The sequence below is a fragment of the Urocitellus parryii genome, chromosome 3 (genome assembly GCF_045843805.1).
Source record: "Urocitellus parryii isolate mUroPar1 chromosome 3, mUroPar1.hap1, whole genome shotgun sequence".
Classification (NCBI taxonomy): Eukaryota; Metazoa; Chordata; class Mammalia; order Rodentia; family Sciuridae; genus Urocitellus; species Urocitellus parryii.
This window is the reverse complement of record NC_135533.1, coordinates 55784017-55809852: the sequence shown is the minus strand read 5'-3', so window position 1 is coordinate 55809852 and position 25836 is coordinate 55784017. Positions and strand designations below refer to the sequence as shown.

Here is a 25836-nt window from a genome sequence, read left to right as displayed (position 1 = left end):
TATATCAGCACCAAAAATCTCTCTAAGTTCAGAAATCAGTTTTAAGGCTTATCATCAGTATTTTTTTAAATAAACTAGATTAGATGTTAATTATTTTACCAGCTTCCTTTGAGTCATTTATTTAGGATAAATATCAGTAATCTCTTACGAGATATAGAAGCTAGGTCATATAGCTTGCACACATGATCCAGACAGCACTGAATAAATACCTTGTGATTAGAGGATAAAAACTGACTAACTGCAGAAACAAGGAGTTATTTCCATTTTGTGTTTGAGCTCTCTACAGCTTTGGTTCTTTTAAAAGAAGAAAGTAGACCAAAGAGAAATGTACAAAAATATTTTAGCTGACATTCTCTATACTGTGGGAACACTCACTCCCCTTTTGACCCCTGTACTTTGCCATAAATCTGCTATAGATATTTTCTAAGTATTTACTAAACATAAAAATTTCTTTTTAGAGAACTGAATTTACATGTTAAACAAGTTCTCTCTAGGTTAAGTTCATAGTTTTGACCAATATATTTCAAATGCCCCTAATTTTCAGGAATTTTCCTCTTTCTAAATTCTTAACTAAAATTACGCCTTTTTTTTTTTCTGCTTATGCTCTTTATTTTGCTTTTCAAATTGAAGTTTATTCAACAAATTGCAATTGAATTATTTTTCTTAACACTACTACAGTTCTATTAGGTGTATGGTTAATGCTCTCTTTAAATCTACTTTGCTGATGTTTTAAGGCACTACATCCTTTTGTATCAAAAGCTGTAACTTTTCTGAAAATGATGCAAAGTAAACAGAATGAAGGAAAGTAGAGGTTTATTCTGGCCCCTGCAGATTCTATTTGTCTTACTCAGAACTCTGGTTACACAGCAATCTAAGTGAACCAGCAATCTAAGTAACAGTGCTACCTAGAATTCTGCAATGTACAATCACAGCTACCTGAGCCCACTCTGTTCCTACTAATCAATTAGGATATGATTTGTAACAGATTTTTTAAATTCGAGATACCCTATTTTTGTTTAGTTTCATTTTCTGGTATTCTGGATTGTCTATACTGCCTGGAACCCTTAAACACCTGCTACTTAACACACACACACACAAAGTGCCTAAAAAGAGAACTAAGAGTCGATTTAAAATTTCACAATTGAAATACTTCTAGGAGTACACAGAATTAAAGATACTGCTAAAAAAGCTTGCCCTTGTTAACAAACAGTACCTGAAAAATCAATGTCATATTTTGCTACATTTAAAAATGTGGGTACCTCCAAAAAAACCTTTTAAATTAAAAGAATTCAAATTTTAATTTAGAAACAGACCAGAACATTATATGTCACAATAATAACAAAAAACATTATGGAACCAATTCTGGAGCATTTCTTTATAATGCATTCTAAGGTAGAAAATTACTTTTGACTTCCTGAATGATGCAACTACATCCATTTTACAGTTTTATTAGACAGAAAATCTATTTACAAAATAGGAATGTTGCCTTAAGAAGCATAGTATATTTAAAGTTTATTAAATATAAAATGTAAGAAAGAGGCCATTGGCTAGATTCAGTAAAAACTCTGGATAATGACAAGGCAAGAAATAACTTCTAATTATAAAAAACTGACAAAGTGTAATTATCCATATGATCATCCTATTCCCTTTTTAAAAACAAAGCTTGAAAAGTCTACAGAAGCTACAGATTCCTAATATGTAACTTTTGTTAACTAAGCATTGGAAATGAAAATAGTTGACTTGAGTTCATCTTTTTTGAAAGGTACTTAACAAAGAACTATTTTATGAAGACACCTGGTTTTCTTATGTGTTTTCAGATATCTGAGACAGAATAAATCTGTATGATGAAAGACTATTTTATTCCTTACTTACCATTTGCATTCTTATGATCCAGGCAGCAAAAATTAAAAGTAAATACATAAATAAAACTTATTTAAAAGTTCCTTTGTGTTTAATCTTCCCTTTAAGGTAAGTTCACAAATAATTCATCAGTGTTTTCTCATAGATACAAATGACTAGATCACACAACACCTCTTTTCCCTTCAAGTCAATAGCACTAATATTTACTTTGAAGTTATTCTTTTATAGTAAAGATCCAATGCAAAAAACATGGTTTAAGTCTGAATTTGCCAATAATAATTCAGAGTAGAGTTTATTCTCTAAATCTCAGAGTTATTTTATTTCTAGCCCAGGAAACTCTGAAGCCAAGAAAGGTATCAGAACTTTAAATCCAAATCTTCTGTTAGCATCTCAAAGATTTGAAATAAATTCCACTAATATGGAACATAAAAAATGATGTGAGACTTTAAATTAAGGAGATTAGCATGAAAGTAGCATAGATGATGTGTAAAGGATTAGGTGTAGTCATATTCCAAAACCATTTTGTTTAAAAAAACAGTGAGTCTGATATGACCTGGGTTTTAATCTGCTGATCTCTCATATAGGCAATTAGAGGGGGGTCTTTGAGGAAAGAAAGAAAAGGTAAGAAGTACTAACACTGTACAAATGATGTAACCTGCAATTCTTCAAATCAAAGGCATTAATTACTGCCCTTTTTTTGCCCTTAGCAATTTAACAAGCTTTACTACTTAAATTTGAGTTTTTCCATTTTAAAAATAAGGCTAAAAATAAACTTTCCTTGGAGTATGAACAGGCTAACAGAACTGGGTTAATCTTAATAACAAAGAAAGCTCAACCTTGCTTCAAACATTCACCTATTTTGGTTCACTAATGTTGAGCTGAGTTTTGTCAAAATTTTAATTTCCAGACCCCTCCCCCCAAAAAAACCTCTTATATATAACTTCAAATATAACCATTTTCATATTAAAAAAAATAAAGTGACTACTTACAATCATAGGAAGTTTACGGCTATCCCGATATAGATTTGTGTAACCAACATAAAGCAGAAGGGCAGCAATGCAGTACAAGAATACAAAGACTGCAAATGTAACATAGAATTGTGCAGAAGAGGAGTAATCTCCTATGAGGAAATGACTTGACCAATTTCCATTGCACACATTTACATCAGAATGTGTATGAAATGATGCTTGATTCAACCTATTAAAAAAAGGTTCAAATAAATATAAGAATTACTGGATTCTTCTAACAGACACAGAAATACTTAAACAGAAAACTGAAATAGCATTTCAAAAAATCCTCCCCAAATATATTAAAAAACGTTTCCTTTATGGGGGGTGGGAGGAGAAAAATTCAAATATTTAATTAAACTAAAATTTTCATAATACATTTATATAAATTATATCTGATAACTAACATGATAGATTTAATACAGACTGAATTAAACATTTTCATACCTAGATATTATCTTCCTGCAATAAAAAATTAGCAGAGTAGGAGGGATTATACCAAATATTTTATAATTCGAAACAGACTGTATTCTAAGAGGCAGAGTCCATGTCACTAGCCCTAGGATGGCCAATTATGATAATGATTCACTTAATAATTCACTGGATTAATAGCTGTTTACTGAAATTCACATTGCCATTAATTATCCCATTGATAAACTGCAAAAACACTTATGATTATAAATGCTACTAAGTTCCTTGTACAGAAACTGCACAACAGGGAAAAGAGATAAAATGGCTTTGATGATTAGTAAGCATTTGGTATCTAACATATCCTTAATACAAGATTTTGTTTTATCAACAAAATATCCTTAAAAGATAATGTTTCCACTTATTAAACAAATAAAATAAAATTGAGTCTTGGTCAAGAAGTAATGTTATATAAGTGGAAAAAGATTCACACCCTGGCTTAAACACTGGAAAATTTAACAAAGTTTTCAATGAACACTGAAGTCACAAAAAAAGATTTCACAAACTAAATGTTCATTTTCATTCAAGAGTAAAAAGGTATGGTATTATGCTAGGGACACAAAGATGATTCTTCATTTTATATAAGTACATGACTTAAAACTGAAGAACAGTAATTGCAAAAACGTGAGAAATCTATTTTCATAAATCATGCTTTGCTCTCTGTGTAAAGGGCTTTACACTAAGGAGACAGAGCATTTTTAATTTCCAACCCACTGTAAGATGACAGAATAAATAATGTCAAGTTGCCATAAAAGGTTCTAAATGCTTAGTCTCATTTTCTATATTTATTTCATCATAGGCTAAGAAAAGTTTGCAGAGAGGTATTGGGCTCTGCATCAAATGTAAGCAGCAATAATCACAAATAAGCATTCAATCTAAAATTTCCTACCCCCCATCAATAAGTTGTTGTTAATCTTGATTCAATAAGAAAGTAAAAAAAAGTCGTTAAGTCATAATAAAAAGATAAAACTCACCTGAATGGATAACCGAAAGTAGCTTCAACAGTATGATTTTCAGTAATTTTTAAAGGAGGACAATTCACTAGAATTTCTGTTTTGCCCTTAAAACCTCCACAGGTGGCAAAGGCAAAGATGGAAGCAATCTACATAAAGTGAGACCAAAAAAGAAGAGGAGAAGCATTACTGTACCCAAAACAAGGGTCATTAAAATAGTAAGTATATTGATTGTCAAAAACTGGCTCATTAACTTTCTAAAAATTACTAATCATAAATGAAATGTAGTTAATGAAAAACATTTAAACTTTATTTGCAAGTTTTAACAAATGATTTTATTTTCTTGAGTATAATAGAGAAATTAATATGCCAACCCATATCATTTGCCCACACTTCAATGTAAATACTAAATATTACTATGACTCTTTTCTGCAGTGTTGAGAAGCAACCACTATTAAAATTCTTATTCATAACCTTTTTTAGATCTTATTCTGTGTATTTAAAAAGATGGAGATAATATATGTGCATTGTTTAAGTAAACTTTATATATCATAAACATTTTCCTCTTATTATTAAATATCCTGAATATTTTAATGTCTGTAACTTCCACTGTATGAAGGAATTATAGTTTGATTCCCTATCAACATTTAAGATACTTTGTTGCTGTTAGTCTTTTTTTTCCTGCTATATATAGCATTTGAGAAAAAATATTTAATTCTTCTTCTGTTTGTCTTCTAAATTTTATTCAAAACAAAACAAACAACTCCAGATATGGTTTAGTGACTGAGAACTCAATCCTTTAGCAAATACTTATGGCTCTATTTTCAAAATATATTCCAAATCTGACTTTTTACCACTATGTCCTGATACTTACATCACCATCATATTTTGCCTGGATTTTGGCTATCAGCCTCTATGATCCTGCTGTTTCTGTCTTTGCCCCCACTTCAGTCTACAATCAACACAACGGGTGATCTTTTAAAAATATAAGGTAAAAACCTTTCTCTTTTGCTCAAAACCCCTCAAAGGTTTTTGAGCTCTCTGAATAAAAACCAAAGTTCATATAAAGTTCTGTGAGATCCTTTCTTTCCTTATGTAATAATATTTCTAACCTCATGTTGCTACTTTTTCCTTAATGTGATCTTTCTACACAAAATGGTCTCCTTGGCTATTCCTAACACTTCTCCTTTATTTTCTCTGCCTGGAATACATGGTTACTTCCTCACAGACACTGTTCCCTATCCCAATATGATTTTATCAGAGAAGGCTTTTCCTTACCACACTTATAATAAATAACAGTCCCCCCCTCCAGCCCACACTACCTATTCTCTGTATGTATGCTGCTATATTTCTCCTCCATACTTATTATTAATGTCTTTGCCTAAAATTGAAACTTGAAGAGGGCAGGGACTTTGTTGGAGATCACATACACATCCACCAAGTGATAGATTAAATTCAATATGGATCTGATATTGAGTTTACACTGCTAAATGCTTGATGCTATAGTTTGGATAAGCATTCTCCAGAATGGTAACAGTCTTGGTTACCAGTCCTGTGGTGCTATTGGGAAGTGGTTGATCCTTTAAGAGGGAGGTCTAATGAAAGGAAGTTAGATCACTGGGGGCATGCCCTTGAAGGAGATGCTGGGACCCCCCCAACCCCAGATGTCATGAGGTGAGCAGCTGTACTCTACCACTTGCTACCCACCATGACATGCTGCCTTACCATAGGCCCCAAAAGCCACTGCATCGACCAACCATAAACTGAAATGTCTGAAACTGTTAACTAAAATATGCGTTTCCTCTTTTAAGTTGATTGTCTAAGGTATTTTGTTATAGTAAGAGAAAACTACCATACTTGATATTAAGCCTCCCATGAATTAATTGGGGTCTTAAATCTTGTAGGTCATAATCAGTATCTTAACTACTGAGGGATTCTTTTCCCCCATGAAGAAGAGATATGTGAAAGAGAATTTGGTTACAAACATTAAGAGTCTGAAGTAATGTCTAGCACATAGTTTGGAGTCTTTTGTTAAGTGTTCACAGGTAATGATTAAAGAATGGATATTCTCTTATAATAAATATGAGTGAATATACAGAGTGAAAGAACAAGGCTAGAAAATGAGTCTTGGTATAAACTCACATTTAGGCTTAGAAAAAAATAAGTGAGATAAACAAAATGAACCAGTGTGACAAAATAGAGGCCAAAAATAAACTAGTACATATAGAAAAATTATATCTAACAGTTAGTATTGAATCACTGAAGAAAGGAGGGTGCAGGTTTTAAAGATGTGTTCACAAGCTCTGATACAACTCCCATTAAGAGGTGAGCTTAAGTTCCTCTTAAATATGGACTGGACATAGTGACTTGCTTTACAATAGAATATGGTGTAACAAAAGGGTTATCTTTTAATATTAGGTTACTACCTTCCCTTTTCACTCTCTTGAACTGTTCTCATTATCTGGAAGAAACCAACTGCCATGTTGGGAGGATATTCAGACAACTTTTCAAAAGAGACTCATGTGGCATGGAACCAAGAACTACTAGCAATCACTGCCAAGATTTAGCTTGGAAGTGGAATTTCTGAGACCTGCTAATAGTCATGTGATTGAGCTGAAAGCCTCAAGATGACTGCAACCTCAATGGAAACCTTGGACCAAACCGCAAGGCTTTATTCCTCCCAGATTATTGCCCCAGAGAAATTGTCAGATAGTAAGTGTCTTATCTTTAGCTGCTAAGCTGGGTCAATTTCTTATGCATTAATAGATAACTAATGTAAGCAAAAACTGTTCAATAAATTGTAAAAATAAATTGCAGACTTAAATGTAAAATAAGTCCTTAGAAATGAAAATCTGTTCCATAGAGAAGGGAAGAATTCAAGATTTTTTTAAAAAAGGAAACGTACTAGTAATAAAAGATTCTAACTTCAATTATGAAAAAGAATTTGGAACTAAAAGTCAGCTTTTGAATGCAAAGCAAATTATAAATTAGATGAAAATATTTGTAATAAATGTCATGTCACAAAGAATCTACTAGTTTATTGATCTAAGGGAAACCCTTGCTCATGTGTACTAAGAGACACATATATAATATTCACAGTAACATTGTTTAACTATCAAAAAAAGAGGAGGGGGCTGGGGATGTGGCTCAAGCGGTAGAGCACTCGCCTGGCATGCGTGGGGCGCTGGGTTTGATCCTCAGCACCACATGAAAAAAATAAAATAAAGATGTTGTGTCCACCGAAAAACTAAAAAATAAATATTAAAAAATTCTCTCTCTTTAAAAAAAAAAGGAGGAGGGATAAAGCAATAAGAAATTGATAAAATACAGTAGTATAGTCTTTGTGCGTGCATGTGTGTATGTGTGTGTATGTGTACTTGCACGTGTGAGAGAGAGAGAGTGTGTGTGTGTGTGTGTTGCCCAGATAGAACCCAGGGCCTTGATCATGATAGGGAAGCACTCTACTATTGAGCTGCATCCCCAGCAACCAATGCTATATTACAGTGGGAAGTTATGTAGCACAAACAATATGATCTACAGCTACCCACATCAATATAGATGAGTTGTAGAAACTTAATGCTAAGTTAAAAAACAAAACAAACGTTGTATAAGATTACATAACCATTTTTAAAAAGCCATTTTCTACATCAAATATGTGACTATTTTTGTTCAAGCCCTCAACATTTTTCTCTGGGACTAATCCAAGAGACTCCTCCTCTCATTGATAATTTTATTCCAATCACCACTCATCTTTTAAAGTGTGGGCTATAAAACTGCAATGTGCAGTATAGAAGCTACCAGCTACTTGTGGCTGCTGAATATTTTAAATGTAGCTGTATAAATTACAATGTGCTCTAAGTATAAAATACACACCAAATTTTGAAGATTTAGTATGAAAAAAGTAAAATAAAACAATTTTTATACTGATTACTTATTAATAACATAGTATATTGGATTAAACAAAATATATCAAAATTAATTTCACCTCTTTTTAAACTTTTTTAGTGTGGTTAATACTTAAAATTACTACATGGCTTATATCTTTTAATTTGCATTATATTTTCATTAGACAAAGCTACTTTAGAGTGACATCATACTGATATGAAATAAAAACCTAATGTTACTTCCCTTTAAAGGATTTCCTCATCAATTTTCCAGGCATATACTAAAATGTAAAACTCCTTAATATGTCATAAATGGCATGGCTGATCTAGCCACAACTTTATCTTTCTAAATTTTATCTGCACTATGTTCCCAGCCACATAGGCAGAATTCTATCTCATCATACTATTCATTGTTCCTGAATCACAACACCTATTTGTCTTAGATGTGTATTTTTCTTCTGCTGGGACTGCCTCCCTTCTCTAATGTGGTCATCTTTTTGAGAGAGAGAGAGAAAAAATTTTAATATTTATTTTTTAGTTTTCAGCAGACACAACATCTTTGGTTGAATGTGGTGCTGAGGATCGAACCTGGGCCACACGCAAGCCAGGCGAGCGTGCTACCGCTTGAGCCACATCCCCAGCCCTAATTTGCTCATCTTTTATGGTCCTAACAATTTATGACAGAACTCACTCTTCTCCTGGGCTGCAATAGATATTAACTCTATTATATATTAACACTACTAAAGGCATTTAAGTGTGTGTATCTTGCTATTTTATATATATATATATATATAAACACATTTCCTAACTAATACAAAAATCAGTGAATAAGTGGCAGACTGCTCCATTACTATCCAGTTTAGCTTTTAAGATATCTTCTCTACTGCTCTCCTGCCAGGCTGTCATGTTCACACCTGACCTTGTTCAAGATTTTCAGGGCCTACCTAGCAGAACACCTGGTACACAGCAAATGCTGACTAAACACCTTCTTAATTCAGGAAAATATTAATGTGTAAAAACTTAAAGACATAAAATCATATTTCAAATCTTAGTCTTCTTGTTACAAAGAAAAATAAATTCTACATTAGCAATTATGGTCTTTATAAAAGAGACATTTTAATTTTAAAAGTATAGATTTATAATAAATGAAGTATACAAAATAATCTAAAAGTCAAATATTCAACCATCTTAATTCTCCCTACATTCTACTGACATTTTGATCTAGATTAGAAGTTATATGCTAGTGACTCATCAGTAAAACCTGACCTGCAGATATATCTGTGTAGCCTTTTCAGTATTTATTTTTTAAATGTGAATTTATTGCAACTATTTTAATATCAGGACACTGCACTTAAAAATTAGGATTTCCTGCTTCTCCTGAGCATGTGCGGGAAAACTGATGGCACAACAACATCAGATCCACATTCTCATAAAACAACATTCAGATGGAACTAAGGTGACAGATATCACTTAGGAGAGGGCATGTGCTTTGCAGACTGCCTCCTCTCTATTTTCTTAACCATGAAAAGGATGAATTTTTCTTCCAGTTTGGTTCATTCATTTAATTATGAGAGTGGTTCTATACCTTCAAGTTTGTATACCTATTCCAAAATGAGAAATTCTGGTATGTTGACTAATGTTTCTTTGCCAAGTTTGAAATTCATTTTTCCCATCTCTCCTTACTCCATAAATATGGACAAAATGAGTAGGAAGAGCTCAGGAGCAGGGTGATAAAAAGCTTCTTTTCAGGTCCAAAAGGTCCCATATTAATCATGACAGCCCCCCCCACCCCAGTCACCAGAGAAACAGCCACACCTATATCTGCCCACATTTCCACACTACAAGACCACCACAAATGATTCCTCACTTATTGAGAGGGTTAATATTACAGCACAGTTTTCTAGAATCACTAATTTAGTACAGAATACTGAAATAATTCATATACAAGAATATTTAAACTTTTATTTATATACACTTTTAGACTTAAGTATGTAATTAAATTTTATTGTAATAAATATAAATAAAACCCACTCTGAACAGGGATGTCAGAGGGTCACAAGTCAATAATGGGTATCCTGAAGGTAAGGAGAATCCCATACATGGAGGAACAGACATGAATAACCTCACCTTTTATTTCATTTTCAGTGTTCATGTATTACAATGTGAATTTGCCTGGCTAAGTTATAGATGCATATTGGGGCTCTATGCAAAAAATTTTTACTCAACAGGAGTTCATGATGAAAAAAAAATGGAGATCCCTGGCATTTTCAATGAGTTACCAATCTTACAGCCAGAATTATGATCCAACTCATATTCCTAGATCCTATTCATACTGAGAATTCTACAAGGGACCACTGAAATGCATGTAATTCATGAGTGTTGTTCACATGTTTCTGGTTTCCGGACCCTCACTGCTATCTGGTTTCATCATTAAGCTGAAATCAACTACTTAAATTTCTTTCTGTCCAATGTTTAGTTTATGAAAATGATATAATTGAAATCTTTAGAAATAGACCTAAAAGTATATTATAAGCAAAACCAAATGTATTCTGTTTTCACTAAATCCAATGATCAGTAGAAATTTAAAATGAACTTTCATAGCATGTTTACCTTCATAATCATAAGATTAGATGTGTAGAGCCAAGGGATTGATTTTTGAGTCAAAAGGTCTAAAGCATTTACTAACAATACTCATTTTTAAATTTTTTTATTAATGCTGATATTATGATTTATTACCAGTACACAATGAGCAATGAAGTCAGTTAAAAAGTGCTTTTTTCATTCTTTGATCTCTCTCTGCTTCTAAAGTACAATCAAAAATCTGCTAGTATGGTTCCCTAACCCTTAAAAATTTAAATTAGGAGAAGTAAACTTTAGTGTTTCTGCTGAAATAAACTGCTATAAATTTTTTCTAACTATTAATCATTATGGGTTGAAAAATCCTTATATCATCTTTGTTCTTAAACACTTAAGCTGAATAGGAAACTAACTCCCTCCAAAACCTAAATATATTTGTTTTAAAATCATTTTTGGACTGTTCAATTATTTTCATGTCCTTTGGAGTAAATCAATATCTTGAATGTCGATCAGCTGGTAATCTCGAAGTGAGCTTTATCATTTTATGAAAAAGGGATATTATTTGTTGCCACTGATTAAACTTGAGCTTTCAAGCAAAAGTTAATTTTTTCATGTTTTAGGACCGCGTGAGGCAGGCTAAACTTGTCCCCCTCCCCCTTCCTATACCTTTCTAGTGGTTTTGTGGTCATTCTTACTTGGCCTTCTGAGTTCCCTAGTTCACTGCACCTTATGAGAGAATCTCCAAACCATTCACATATGAAAATATTCAAGTTTTCACAAAATCCAAACCTTAAGCCAGCAGGTAGACTGATCCAGACTTTAGTTGTTAAGTGGTTCTCTCTTTCTTCTGCCCTTTTAAGTACTCAGCTCTTGTTAAGTCATGACACTAGGATGAGGCTTCTATTCTATTTCTGATCCCCAATGTTTACCTTATATTAAAATTGCAATTCTCAATCCAGGGACCCTGTTCCCAAGACTCCTTTCAGGAGTCCATAAAGTCACTATTTTTTTCTTCTTTTTCAGGTAACAATATGAAATCTCTCCTATCCTCAGTCAAATAGGAGCTTACTCTTATCACCTCCATTATATTACCAGACATGCATTCAAAGGTTAAAAATATTATCATAACAACACTAAGATGTTATTTGCATCTTCCACTATCTTGATATTTGCACTAAGCAAAGGCATTGGTAGGTAGAACTACTATGCTTAGGTAAGAATCACCCATAGTACCAAACTGTATTTCACCACCACATAACTCAATTAAACAACACCCACTAAAACCTAGTTAATTCAATTAAGAATACCTTGAATGAAACAGCACAAATTATTTTTATTAAATCCTGACCCTTAAGTCTTAACATTTTATGTGATGAAGTGCAAAGTGCAAATACTTTTGCTGCATACCAAAATACAACAGCTGTCTCCAGACAAGAGCATTTCAGCCAACAGTTGTAAGCTGAATTAGTCACTTTTTTGGGGTGAGGGGTAACAATACAAAATCTCTCCCATTCGAGCAATCAAATGGTAGTTTACTCTGTTTTCATTATCTTCCCAGACATCCATTCAGCCTATTACAATCTGGCTTCTGATTTACCAAAATTGTTCTTGCTAAAGCCACCAAAAGCTTGACTACTCAAGCCAAGGGGCATATTTTAGTCCTTATTTACTTAACCTCTGCATCGTACCTAACATTACTGAGCCCTCTTCTTGAAATCCTAACAGTGATGTCAAGATGTTATTTCTCTCCATCTTCTTAACCATCTTCTTTCCTTTGCTGGCAATATCTGCTCAGTCTCTAGCCCATACTTGTATTTTAAACTCTAGGTCCATACATATTGCCTATAGGTTACCACAATCTATATGAATCTAAAGAAATCAGAAATGCCATGTATCCTTATTGGCCTTCTACAAAATTTTGCTCCTCCTTCTTTCAATGACCTAGCTTGGATAGTGAGACCATTGCCACTGCAAGCCAGAAATATGGCAGCTTTCTTAAAGCCCTATTTTTCACTCTCCAAATGTATTCTATTTTATAAACCTATCTATCTTCACTGCAACTAATTTTAGGCCCTCATAATTTCTCAAGCAACAGATCTCCAGGAGCATCCTCCACTTCTGACCTTTCTAATCCATTCTCTACACTGCTGACAAAATGAAAATTTCTAAAAGGCATATCTAATTATATTATTCACTTGGAGTCTGGGCTTAAGTGGGAAATACCCAATAAACACTCCAAAATTATACATTCTGAACATAGGTATTTTCCTAAGAAAAAGGTCTAGATGTTCAAGATCAACCCTAGAGGGGACAAATCCTTGGAAACCTAACCTGTCAGAATAATTTCAAGCCCCACTATAGTGATCTTTCCCAGTACTTCCAGGTTTTAGTCAACTCTCAAAATTGCATTAAGTTCTCACACAGAGATATGCTGCTTCAATTTTTTTATCCCTCTAAATACAAGCTTCCCTTTGCCTGGAAAGCCACCCCACATGGGTTCCCCAAGTGAACAAATACTCCTCCTTCAAGTGTTCTTCCATCTAAGTAGACTTCCCTACCTTGATCCCTCCTTCCTACACTGCACATACCTTTATAATAGCACTTATATGGCATTTCATATTTGCTTTCATGTCCTTCATCCTTAAAAGACCATGAGGAAAAGATCTTTGTATTCACGTTTGTATGCTAGTGTTCAGCACAGGGCTTGTATATGCTCAAAGATTTGCTGAGGATATATATATATATATATATATATATATATATATATATATACACTACACATTAACAATGTATAGTTTCATCACAAAATTCTCAGCTGCATAATAAGATGGAGGCCAAAATGAAAGTAGGATTTCCTTAAGAAGCTTAAAAAGGATATTTTCAAAATCCATCAGTAAAGGAATGAACTTATCACTAGTTCTTTAAAATATTAAGAAAACAAGCTATCTACATCTTTTTAAGTAATTGACAAACTATAACAAATATAAACAACTGCATCTTCATTTAAGTGGAAATCCAAATTATTAATTATAAGCTTAATTGGAATCTCCAGTAAGACTATAAGAGTAAAACTTTTTCTTAGCATTTACATTTGATTGGCCTAGTTAAATAAATAATGTGATTTCCCGCCTGCAATTTTTAAAAGCTCAAACAATAACTTTCTTTATTTAAATCTGGAACCTGGTTTGTGTCTTTAGACATCTGTGTAACATCAGCATTACTAGATCAAGCAAACGTTTCCGGGGAATGGTGCATGTAGAAAACTAGGTTGAGTACTCATCAGAGAATTTGAGGATTTGTTATTTTAAAAAACATCTTCACAGGAACACTGGTAGTTCGTACTCTTCTTTACCACTTTGTCACCAAAATAAAGGGTAAAAAAGTTAAGGATGTCAATGTTGCTGTTTATGAACACACTGGACAGATAACAGCTGCCTATTTAAAAATGGCTCGTGAAAATTAGCACGGAAATATGTTCTGGACCACGAAGTCTGGAGAAAACCTGCAGTGCCTGGTAAATTCACTAACTTTTCCAAGTAGACTGATCACCGCCAGGGTCGAATTAATAAGTCTCCTTTGATGTTAATGATTGTTGAGTGTTCCCAGGAAAGGGCTAAAAGCTGACTTTCCTAGCAGGATGTTGCTCGAAAATATCTAAAACAGACTCGACCACCATTCCTGGCACGTTATTAAATGAACAGAACTGACTCGACGCGTTTTGTGAAAAGACCTTTCCCCTGCTTCCCTGATCCACAGTTTAACTATTTTTAACCCGGAGCCAGCCTCAGAAGCAAATTAAGAACTAATTGGCCACTCTCTCTCCCGGCAGGGCTTGGGGACGCGCACCCGGCCGCCGGGTTTCGGTTGGACCGCAGCAGGAAGTTTTCTCTTCCGTGGCGGGAGGCGGCGGAGTCAGAGAGAAGCTTTCTTCTCTCCCACGGGGGCACCCGGAGGTGAGCTCCGGCGCGGGAAGGCGGCTCCGCCTGCGAACCAAGCAGCTAAAGGACGGCGCGACGCGGCCGCCCCGACTCGTGATTCGACGCCGGCAGCCGCGTCCCCGCCCCGCGTGGCCAGGGGCCGCGGTCTCCCGCCCTGCCCGCCGACCACTCCTGTCCCGGGTGGCGGCAGCGCCGGCCTCGGGCCACCAGAGCCGGGCAGTTCCCTGCTCCCGAGCCCCCGCCAAGCGGGAGCGGGATCTGGATCTGAAGCGGTCCCACTAGCGCGGGCGGCACTCACCCACTGCAGGACCTTGATGAAGCCGATCGGCTCCTTGAGCGGGTTGAGGTTGATCTGGAAGGCGGACATCCTCTGAGGGAAGGAGGGAAGAAAGTCAGGACGGCTGGGCGAAGGAGGAGGGGATCGGCAAGACCCGAGCGGCCCGGCGGCGAGGAAGGGCGGGCGGGGCAGGCGGGGCGGGCCGGCCGGGCTCGGAGGCGGGCCCGGGCGACCGCGGGGCGGGGCGGTGGCAGTTGAGCCGCAGAAGGAGCGCTGGGGCGGAGACGGAGAGGGCGGCCGTGAAGGCGAGGGCTGGGCAGGGGCTGGGAAGGGGACGCTCCTCCTCCGGCCGCACCTGGCCTAGCCGGCTGATCCGCTGTCGAACCAAGTAGATGTTGGACGCCATGCTGCGTGCGCCGCGCCCCCTTCCCTGAAGCCCAGCCCCTGGCACCCCCGTCTCTCCCGCGCGCACGCGCGCCCCCCCTCACGCTCCGCTTCCGGCCCCCTCGCCCCCGCGCCGGCGCCTGCGCACCTGGGGCGCCTGCCCCAGAGCGGAGCCCCAGCCGCCTACGCCCCTAGGTTTTAGGTTCCCTTGCTTCTATCTCCCCGACTGCACCTCCATCCCCTGCCCCCGTTTCTCTTCACAGAGCCCAACTTTTAGATGAATTTATGAAGTATGGACACAGATAAAGCCACATTTCAAAGCTTGTGTTAACGGTCCCTTTAATTAAAATGGTGGAAAGTTAGTTATTGCAGAACAACGGATTTCGGCGACCGGCTCCATGTGGGGTACTTCGGAAGCGCCATTCACCTAACATTCCTACGGAAATTACGTCTATTTTTAAAGGTACTGGAGCCAGGTGGAAGGAGGAAGGAGGACAGTTATACCTGTTAGCAGAAATTTCTGGACGGACTTTGGTGACCAACTCTCCCCTGTCCGGTGAGGCCCTTCCTTAGGGGCATTCTTGGCGACTTTCTTCAGGAGGCTAACTCCTTTTAGATAAGAGCCCCAGTCTAGTGTGGCCTCTTGTTTGGCTTCCTCAATACCTTGAAAGTTCTTGGAGTGCTGGAGTAGTGGTCAGTTCACGTGACAGGACGGTCAACGCCGTATAACACTTAGTCCAAATGAGGAAGCAAGGACTCTAGCCCAAGAGGATCCAGGTCCCAGCTTCCAGGTACTTACCTAGGTTTACCAGGTGCCATTGAAGTTATTCCATTCCATCACTGTTACAGCTGTAGGGTGCTAAGTGTTCCTTCCACCGCTCTTTGGGGGGCGGTGCTGGGAATTGAAACCGGGGCCTGGCACATGCTAGGCAAGCACTGTATCCCTGAGTTATACCCCGGACCCTACTGCTTTCCCTATCTGTTTACCTCCATGTTTGTTTCCCAGAGAATGCAAAAGTGTATTTGAGTTTCTTAATAGAGACTTTTTTTTCCCCCTGGCCTGAATTCCTCTGTTCCCAGCATACTACTTTATGGTCCGTGGCACCTAAAGATGATTGTAGATTTCTCTTACTAAGCAAGAAGGCATCCTAGATGCCCCTGGGGAAGTCAGTGGAAGGGTTCATGCATTGATATCCAGCATACCTGAGAAAGCCATGAGCGGACTCCAGGTATTTCAGCACTTGCTGGAGCCAAGCTCCTGCTCCCTCTTGCTCCTTCTCCTTCTTCTCCCTTCCTTCTTAAACCCTAACCCTCTCCTCTATTTCTTTATATTCCACTCAATACTATTTTTTTTTTAATTCTCTTTAACTCATTTTCCAAACTTTTACTCCCATTCTGTTGTGGCCTATTGGATAGGCACCTAGAGGTGGAGTTGTTGATAGAAGGATTATTTAGCTTGAGCCTCTATTCAAAAAGATTCAAATTAGAGTCTGAAAGTTATTTCAAAACTAACAGAAAGACGTACAACGTGACAACTTTTCATTACTGAGTTCAAAGATCTGAAACAAACTGGGTGTGGTGGCTTGAGCCACTAGACCCAGCTACTGGGGGGGCTGAGGAGAGCCACTTAAATCCAGGAGTTTAATACCATCAATTCAAAACCTGGACTGCATAGTGAGACTCTCTCTCTTAAGAAAAAAGTTATAAAATACGCCATAAGTTAGTAATTCGTTTTGGCTTTTGTTCATTTCTTCTGCTTCATGTTCAGGTTCACCAGTGGAAGGTCCTGATTGTTGCTACTCCTCAGGAAAATTTTAGTGTACTCATTGAACTTTAATAAGTCTCCTTCCTGGGCCTTGGGCCATTAGTTTTTGCAGATGAAGACCACTTAGGTTAACCAGAACCACAGGAGGTCACTTGTCAGGACTCATTCACAAGATCCTACTGAGCAGCAAGCAAGTAAGCCAATGCTGTGATCTTCAGTCGAATACAGTCCAGCACTGTGGCTGCCAGTCAGCTGGGTTCAGGGGAAGATCTACCTTTTTGAGAAGGAGCTGGCAATGGCTGGCAGATCCTGTGACACCTGATTAGGCAACAAGATAGTTAATGAATTTTTAAAATCTTGCCATAACAAGAGTGTTTAAACAATCATAAAAGGCACAACTATTCAAAATCTGGGAAGGATGTTCAGATGACTGTATTGCATTGAAATACAACCTGGATGTTTTCTGATTTGTTACTCAAATCTGAGGAAAGAAATAGAAATTCTGGGCACAGCATGTTCCAGGTCTACTCTACCAGGGCTGTTATGGAAAATTAGGTGTTTTATTTATTTATTTTTGGTACAGTGAATGAACCACTGAGTTATATTTCCAGTCCTTTTTTATTTTTGAGACAGGGTCTTGCTAAATTGTTGGTCTTACTAAATTGCTGAGACTGGTCTTGAACTTGCAATCCTCCTATCTCCAAATTGCTGGGATTACAGGTGTACACCATCATGCCCAGTATGAAAAATTATACCTGTAATGTAAAACCATCCTATCTGAGGTAGTATTGTTGCATTCTACCTGTGGTATACCCACGTATTTATGTGACTAAATTATCGAAAAATTAATAATTTTTCATTGTTTTACTCTCTCCTTGCTGTTAATAACATATTCCAGAATGACACTTGGAGGTTAGAAGACCAGAAACAAAGCTATACTTAAGCAAATCATACCATTGGCTAACTATATTCCATTTTTCTCAGTGGAAATGCAAAATTTCATTCAATTTATTGGCAAGATGAGTGAGACTCATTCTCAACTAATATTTGTATTTTTTTCCGTAAAGATAGTGTTCAGTACCATCAGTTCAAAACCCTAAATTTTGCTTATACATATACATAGTGGTTTTTTGTTTGTTTGTTTGTTTGGGTTTCGTACAAATTAATTCAAAAATTATTTTTTAAAAACTTAAAAACACCTCCATATTTACTTCATTGTAAAATGGATTGATTCAATAGCCCTGTAAATTAATCTCAAAATATTTAAAGGCCTTTAAAAAATAAGCAATTTTAAAATTTCTTGAACTTACAGAAAAGTTGTAATGTACAGTTCTGATTGCTCTTCACCCCAAATTTCCCCAATATTGATATCTTCTATAACCACCATACAAAAAAAATTAGTATGCTATTGACTAAGTACATTTTTTTTTCTTTTGTATGGTGCTTTGGATTGAACTCAGGGCTTTGCACATGCTAGGCAGGCTTTCTGTCATTAAGCTACATCCCCAATCCTAAACTACAGAATATTTCAAATTTTATTTATTTTTTAAACTGCTGTAGGATCCAGCCCAGGAAACTATGTTTAATGTCATGAGGTCCTTTTTGAAGGGTATCCAGGAGTGGAGACAAAATTATTTCCCTTTCTGTTGGAAATAGAAAAAATGCACAAAAAGAATTCAGTAAATGGCAGATTGCATTGATCCCAGAAGTTGCCTGCTTTATGGCTGCTGCTGGGGTATCAGCAACTGCCCCTGAGTCCTGCTATCAAAACTTAGGGTTATCACCTATTATAGAGATTGAGGTGTATACCTAAAACCTGGCATCTACTCTCATGGTTCCACAGTAACATTAATTGTGAGCTTCTAGAGGATCCCTTAAGCTTCTTCAGTCCCTTAGAGGTGTGATACAATTCAGTGGTTAACAGCCCAGCTGTGTTGTAAGACTCCTAGACTTAAACCCTGCCTCTACCTGTGACTTTCAGCAAGGGATTTAACCATCTTGTTTTCATTTTTTCACCTCCCTTTTGCAGAGAATGTAGTGAGGTTTAAATTTTATAATCATCAGAAATCACTTAGAATTCTGAGTGCCTATAAGAACTAAGTAAATGTTAACTGTCATTTTCACTGTTCTAGAAGGAGTGGGTGCATCAGTTTACCAATTTGTTGGTCAAGAAGCAACAAAGACTTAGTGCTAGAGCAAAAACCATATAAGGAAATCAAACTTTTATTTATTTATTGGCTAGAGAGAATTAGTGTTATAAGGAAGACTATTCCATTGATTAATGAGAAAAACATGTGAAACTTGAGAATAGAATTCTAGAAAACAAAAAGAAATTTGCATGACAAAATTATGGGACAAAGATCATTCTAGTCCTCTAATGATCTGTGGATCCAATTTTAATCATTTTTTTCTGAAATGAGCACAGTTTTCAGTACCACCTCAAGCTTAGCTCACATTTAAACAATAAACAGGAAAAGTGTTCTAATTTGTAATAGTTAATTTTAGAATAATTGTCACAAGTACTATAGTTAGATTTCTAGAGAAAACAGGCTTGCTGGCACATACTGGTAATCCAAGCTACTCAGGAGGCTGAGGCAGGGGGATCACAAGTTCAAGAGCAGCCTATGCAATTTAACAAGACCCTATTTGAAAAGGAACATTAAAAAGAGGGCTGGGGGTGTAGCTCAGTGGTAGAGCACTTATCTGGCATGAGAGGGGCCCTGGGTATAATTTCTAGTATTGCAAGAAAACAAAAAAGGTGCCAGATGTAGTGGCACGTGCCTGCAATCTCAGCGATTTGGAAAGCTGAAGCAGGAAGATCACCAGTTCAAGGACAGTCTCAGCAATTTAGCAAGGCTCTAAGCAACTTATGAGATCCTATCTCAAAGTTTAAAATTTTTAAAAGGGCTGGGGATATGGCTCAGTGGTTAAGCACCCCTGGGTTCAAGACTCAATACCAAAGAAAAGAAAAAAGGAATATTGTAAAATAACTATTTCATAATATCATAACTTGGCCTTTGCATAGTGTTTTGCATTTTTCAGAGAACTTTTATTCCTAGTCATTTTTCCATATAATCTGTGAAATAAAGGAAAATGTAGGAATTATGATCCACATCTTGATCTTTAGGAAACTGAAACTCAGAGGGAAGAACACATATCAGGAAAGGCTTCACAGAGGAAGCGACCCAACACTGAAGCTTGAGAGATGGTTCCCCCAGGTAGGGTGCCATAGAGATTAGGGCATAGAGATAGAGGAGAAGAGAGTTCTTTAGAGGGATCAGATCAGGTCTTTCCTTGATACTGTGGGTAATGGCAGTGTAGAGGGAGGTTTTTTTCCAAGAGTAGGAGTCCAGATTTTATTCCTGAGCAGCAAGTCACTTTGAGGCAAAAGAGAGTAACATCAGATTTTTAGTTAGGAAGATCACTGTGACAGTAGTATAGAAGACAAACTGGAAAAATTGTTAGTTGATAGGTTTGTGATAGTCGATATTTTTAAAATCTATTGGTCAAGGACTGTCAGGCCCCTGGAATGATGACATTGAGCAAGAGTGGGCAGCCAGGTTGGCACCAGCAGCACAATACTGCCTGTGACCAAAGCATAAGATTTAGACACAGAAACCACTGGCTTCTGCCCTAGATTTGTCAGATTGACACATTTTCCTGGAGTATTATCATGTAATTGGCTTACCTCATCTGTGTAATAAGAGTATTTGTATGGCATCAATTTTCTATGTTAATTAACAGATTGCTTCTAACAACAAATTAGGACTTGAGAATGAAGACAAATGTGAAGATATCATAGGCTGGTCCCAGCATCATACCCAAGGGCGGAGGGTTCAGTAGACTACCTACACTATGCAAGCAGCATCAAACTAGAGGCTTTAGGATCCAGTTTTAAACAGCTTCCATTAGAAGCAATTATTCAAAAGATTTCCACATTGTCTCCTTGGAAGTACAGTGTCCCTAAAGATTTATACAGAGCTTTCAAGGTTAATATTGTATTATACCCAAGGCTCTCTCTTGAAATCAGGTGGAAGCAAAACAAAATGTCCACTAGTTCTGTATGAATAGTTTATTTATTCTACTTGTAATCACACAGAGAACTGAGTTCCTGCCAGGGAGAAAACAGCATGTGATAGATCTTCTGGGACAATACACTGGGTGGATGAAGTGCTTTGTTTTAAGCATGCCAGATCTAAGGCTAAAAGCCCTGAGAAATGCACGGTAGCCCTCTCTCTTGATTCTGGCCCTGTAGAATTTGTGTGGGAAACACCATAATCTGAGTAGCATTGTAGCATTTACTAAAATAGCACAGGACCCCAAAGGTAACCATGTGGTTGGATAGCCACATGCCCAGGAAGTCCATAATTATTAACAGAATTCATCTTCTAAATGATGCAAAGTATGGAAGTAAAGGAATGAGTGGAGGCTGTCCTGGAAAACCATAAATGATGCAATGAGTGTTTATAAATAGTTTCTCTAGGAAGCAGAAGAATGTACACAGTAGCCAGGTTTCTATAAAGTTAACTGTAAATGTAACTTTTGCAAATGGGATTTTACTTTAAATATACTTTAGGAGTTGGCCACTTAGAGGACTCTTTTGAAGAACTTATCATGTTTTTGTTTCTTAGTTTTGTATCTTTTAAGCAACAATTATTTGGAACTGTTTTATAACTAAATAAATTGGTCTTTGATGTCTGAAGCAGTTTCTTTAGTTATTCATGTTATTTTCTTTGAGGGAAAAGTAAGGGGTTTTTGCTTGTTTATATTTAAACCCCTGTGCTTTTCTTATTTCTTTGTATTGCATTTTTTTCATTTTCTAAAATGACCAATTATGACTTTACATATGACCCAATAAGTTCACACCTAAAAAGGGACCCAAAGGAAAGTCTTAGAGATGTAAAACTGGAGATATGTGAAAGAACATTTACAACTACATTGTTCATCATGCAAAAACAGGGAAACAATGGAAATGCCCACCAAGAGGAGAGTGGGGTGGATGAATTGGTGATGTATTTATACAACTGACTACTGTATGGCAATAAAAATAAATGGACTGGGCTGGGGAAGTAGTTCAGTGGCAGAGCACTTCCTAGCATGCATGAGGCCCTGAGTTCCATCCCCAGCAAAAATAAAAAAAAGAAGAAATGAATTACACTAATTCATAACAATGTGGATAAGTCCTGGCAATAAAACAAAAGTGAAAAAAATGCCTCAAATTTATGCAATATATTTTATAGTTAAAAACAAATGAATATTAACATATACTTCATAGAAATGCTTATATGTACAATAAAAGTCTATATTTTTAAAACTAAAGGAATTCTTAATGATGGTTATCTTAGGTAGGAAGGGGTGGAGAATAGAATTTGGGGATCATATGGTTAGGTGAAGGTTATGTCAAGAATTCTAGCACGGGCTGGGGATGTGGCTCAAGTGGTAGCGCGCTCACCTGGCATGCGTGCGGCCCGGGTTCAATCCACAGCACCACATACAAACAAAGATGTTGTGTCCACCGAAAAGTAAAATAAATAAATAAATAAATAAATATTTTTAAAAAAAGAATTCTAGCTCATGTTTTGGATGATAGGCTTGCAGACACTTATCACATCGTTCAGAATAATGAAATAAAAAACTAAATATAAACATAACTAGAAAGTCTATGTTTCTCAAATCTTTGAGACTGTGTAATCTCAGATGCATGGTAATTAGATATATGGAAGTGAGGGAGGGAAGGATGGAAAGCAATAACAAGGGATGCTTAGCATTGCTTCAAAGAGCTCTGAAGAGATGGCTGGTTAGTGGGCAGAGTGTATGCCCAGCACCATGGGACTCTTTGGATCAAACAGGACTGACTGCCTTCGAGCAGTCTTTGGGTGGGAGGAGAGAGGGGAAATTGTCATACTGGATCTCTAATGGGGAGGTAGCTTCCCCCAGGATCCAAGTCTGGTTGCTTATCTGTATTGCTTATCTGTATACTTTTGGTGGCAGCTGGGGAAACAGATTCCCATTTTGTGTTTGAGCTAAGTCTGGAAGTGGTGAAAAACGCCAGAACATCAGAGTATGAGTCTTATCAGCCTGCTGCCCAACAGAAACCAGGGGAAGGTCCTGGCCCTCCTAAACAAGACTCTGGTTGGCCCCAAATTGGTTGCTGTGGAGACAATGAGCCAGGGCTATCCACTGAGTATCCAGGCCAGAATGACAATCAGGGATAAAATGTATCCCTCAGAGCAGGAGCTGGAGAGTCAGACCCAGGTCTGAATTCCTGTATGAACTTGGATAAATTCCTTAACATCCCTTGAACCTCATATTGGATATGGAAATAGTGATAACTAACACCAAGGGTTGTCATGAGAATTAAAAAGAAAATTTATAATGCAACCAGTAGAATCTTAAGCACCTAATAAGTGCTCAACAATAGTTATTTCCCTTCATCCTACTCCCTTCCATGAACTAAAACTGAGACACTATCATGGAGAGGGAGTGAGTAGGCTTGGCCTCATTCATCCATCTTTCCTCATCCCACCCCACCTTTTCCTAACCCTGGGCTGCCCAAGGGCACTGGGCCTGCATTACAGGATGAATAAAAAAAAAATTTTGCCCTCTCATTAATATCAAACTCTCCTTTATGCTCTTGATTTGAAAAGCTAGGTGCTCTAAGCAGGCAAATAATTTACTATCTCCTTGAATGAATATTCTTCAAATTTTTCCAGTATTTACTTTGGTTGGGGGCAGAGCTGGTCCAGCAGGACAAAGGCACCTTTCCCCAGTATGTCAGAAACTGGGCATCAAGACCTGAGGTCACTAATAGCAGCTTATTTCCAAGATGTGTTCGCTCCCTTATGATTTGTTACCCTGGCCATGTGAGGTAGAGCCCTATGAAGGGTGTCTATATCTTGCTATCTGACAGACTTCACTTTAATTCAGAAATGCTTTTCATTTTGGTCAGGGGAGACTCCATTTCATAGCTGTGGATGTGGCTCAGTGGTAGAATGCTTTTCTGGCACATGCAAGGCCCTGAATTTGTTCCCAACACTGTAAACAACAACAATAACAACAAAAATATACCTACTTCCGAATTTGCCGGTGTCTTTCAAAACACTGCACTGCAACATAGTTTCTTGTAATTGAATACTTTTCAGGTAAAATAAATTCACACTGCTATTTTGCTGATGAAATGTTGTAGCATGTAAATGGAGTATTTAATTTTATAGAGTTAAATGAGTGATTTTAGTTTTCCTTTCTTGTTCTCAATTGATTTTCTACTTTGTAGATCAATTTAAGTTAGGTCGAGTTAGGGGTTAAGCTCTCCAAAGGGGCTCTTTTTATCACTATGCCTGTTTTATCCATGCATGGAGCCCTTGGGAAGACAAACATTCCTAATGCTAGGTTGCCTCTGTTCCTTTGAGTTAATCTCATGAGTCTCCACAAAAACATAGAAAATTTAGGAGGAGTGGCACTCTTTACGTTCTTCACAAGTTTTCTTTGGCCTCCCCTTCCTGGCTATTTTCCTATGGCTGAAGATACAGTTGGCCTCAATTTCCTTCTACTCAATGGGGTAGGAAAGATTTAAAGATTTTGTATAAATGTGCAAAGTCCTACTATAGAAATTACCTTCTGTCTATTTCTTCTAACACCTCTTGAGCAAGCCTAGAATTCTACTACCAGAACTTCTTTGCCTTGACTACATTTTGATTATTCTTAAAAGATCAATATATACTAGAGTACTGCTATTTTAAGCTGACCTAAGACATCTGTGTCTTTGTGTGAATGTCTGACAGCTTGCCTTTAGCAGTGGCTCTAAGGACAGCTGAGGGATGGAGTGGGAGGAGAGCCTGTGTTTAGGTAGCTCAGGACCCAGAAAGAACTTCCATAGGAGTCATCCTGGGCCTGCTTCCAAGTGGTTAGGAACACTTTGATCATGAATCCCGCCCTATTCCCCTTGCAGGGTTAGCTGCTACTTGCCCTTAACTTACAAATTACTAATGTTTATGGTAGCAATGAAAAATGTGGTGTAGGTCAGCCAAGACAGTGGAGGTCAGAGACCCCATAAAAAATGAAATATCAGAAAAGTGTCATCCAAAATGCAATATTAAAAAGTTTAAACATTAAAAATAATCTCATGAGTTAAGAATCAAAAGTCCTTAAGGGAAGAAACAAATCATATTTTCTTTCCTTTCTCTTTCTCCGCTCTCTCTTTTTCTCTCTACCTATCTCTATCTCTATCTCTTATCTTTCTATCTTTCCCTCTGTGATATTAGTCTATCTTTTAAGAAAGTCAGTAACTTTAATGTTGGGAAGCAATGTGAGATTATATGGTAGGTCAACAGTAGACATTCACTGAATCAAAAGATTGGCTTAATTGTGTTGCCATGTGTCTCAGTGTCCAGGTGTTCCAGTGTCCATGGATTTCTTTCAGTCAGATTTTTCACACCCTGTGGGAGATCATCCAAAGGGCTGGCTTTTTGAGATACAGATTAAGGGCATTAGAGTTGAGCTTCATTTTCTTTCATTGCTAATCTTTTTTTTTTTTTTTTAGTTTTTGGAGGACACAACATCTTTGTTGGTATGTGGTGCTGAGGATCGAACCCGGGCCGAACACATGCCAGGCGAGCGCGCTACCGCTTGAGCCACATCCCCAGCCCCTCATTGTTAATCTTAAAGAATACATTTATTCCATTTCAGTTTGTCAGAACCAGTCATAAAAAATGTTGAGAATTGGA

The 25836-nt window shown here is 37.2% G+C and overlaps 1 protein-coding gene and 1 long non-coding RNA gene across 4 annotated transcripts in view; one reads left to right on the top strand and one right to left on the bottom strand.

Moving 5' to 3' along the window:
• Positions 1 to 16166, bottom strand: part of Sypl1 (synaptophysin like 1) — a 21449-nt gene extending 5283 nt beyond the window's left edge. Inside the window, exons 1-4 of one of the 3 annotated variants that reach the window (XM_026395760.2) lie at positions 16148 to 16166; positions 14986 to 15057; positions 4310 to 4437; positions 2850 to 3057 (exon numbers count right to left, since the gene is read on the bottom strand). In XM_026395760.2, coding sequence (XP_026251545.2) covers positions 2850 to 3057; positions 4310 to 4437; positions 14986 to 15054 — 405 coding nt within the window. In that variant the 5' untranslated portion in view covers positions 15055 to 15057; positions 16148 to 16166. Of the gene's footprint in view, positions 1 to 2849; positions 3058 to 4309; positions 4438 to 14985; positions 15058 to 15319; positions 15405 to 15852; positions 15952 to 16147 lie in introns of those variants that run through there. The other 2 variants (XM_026395758.2, XM_026395757.2) reach the window with 2 other exon arrangements.
• LOC144253644 (uncharacterized) lies at positions 16068 to 25836 on the top strand. The gene is made up of 2 exons (XR_013343328.1): positions 16068 to 16139; positions 25653 to 25836. It is a non-coding gene; the product is annotated as an uncharacterized LOC144253644 (long non-coding RNA).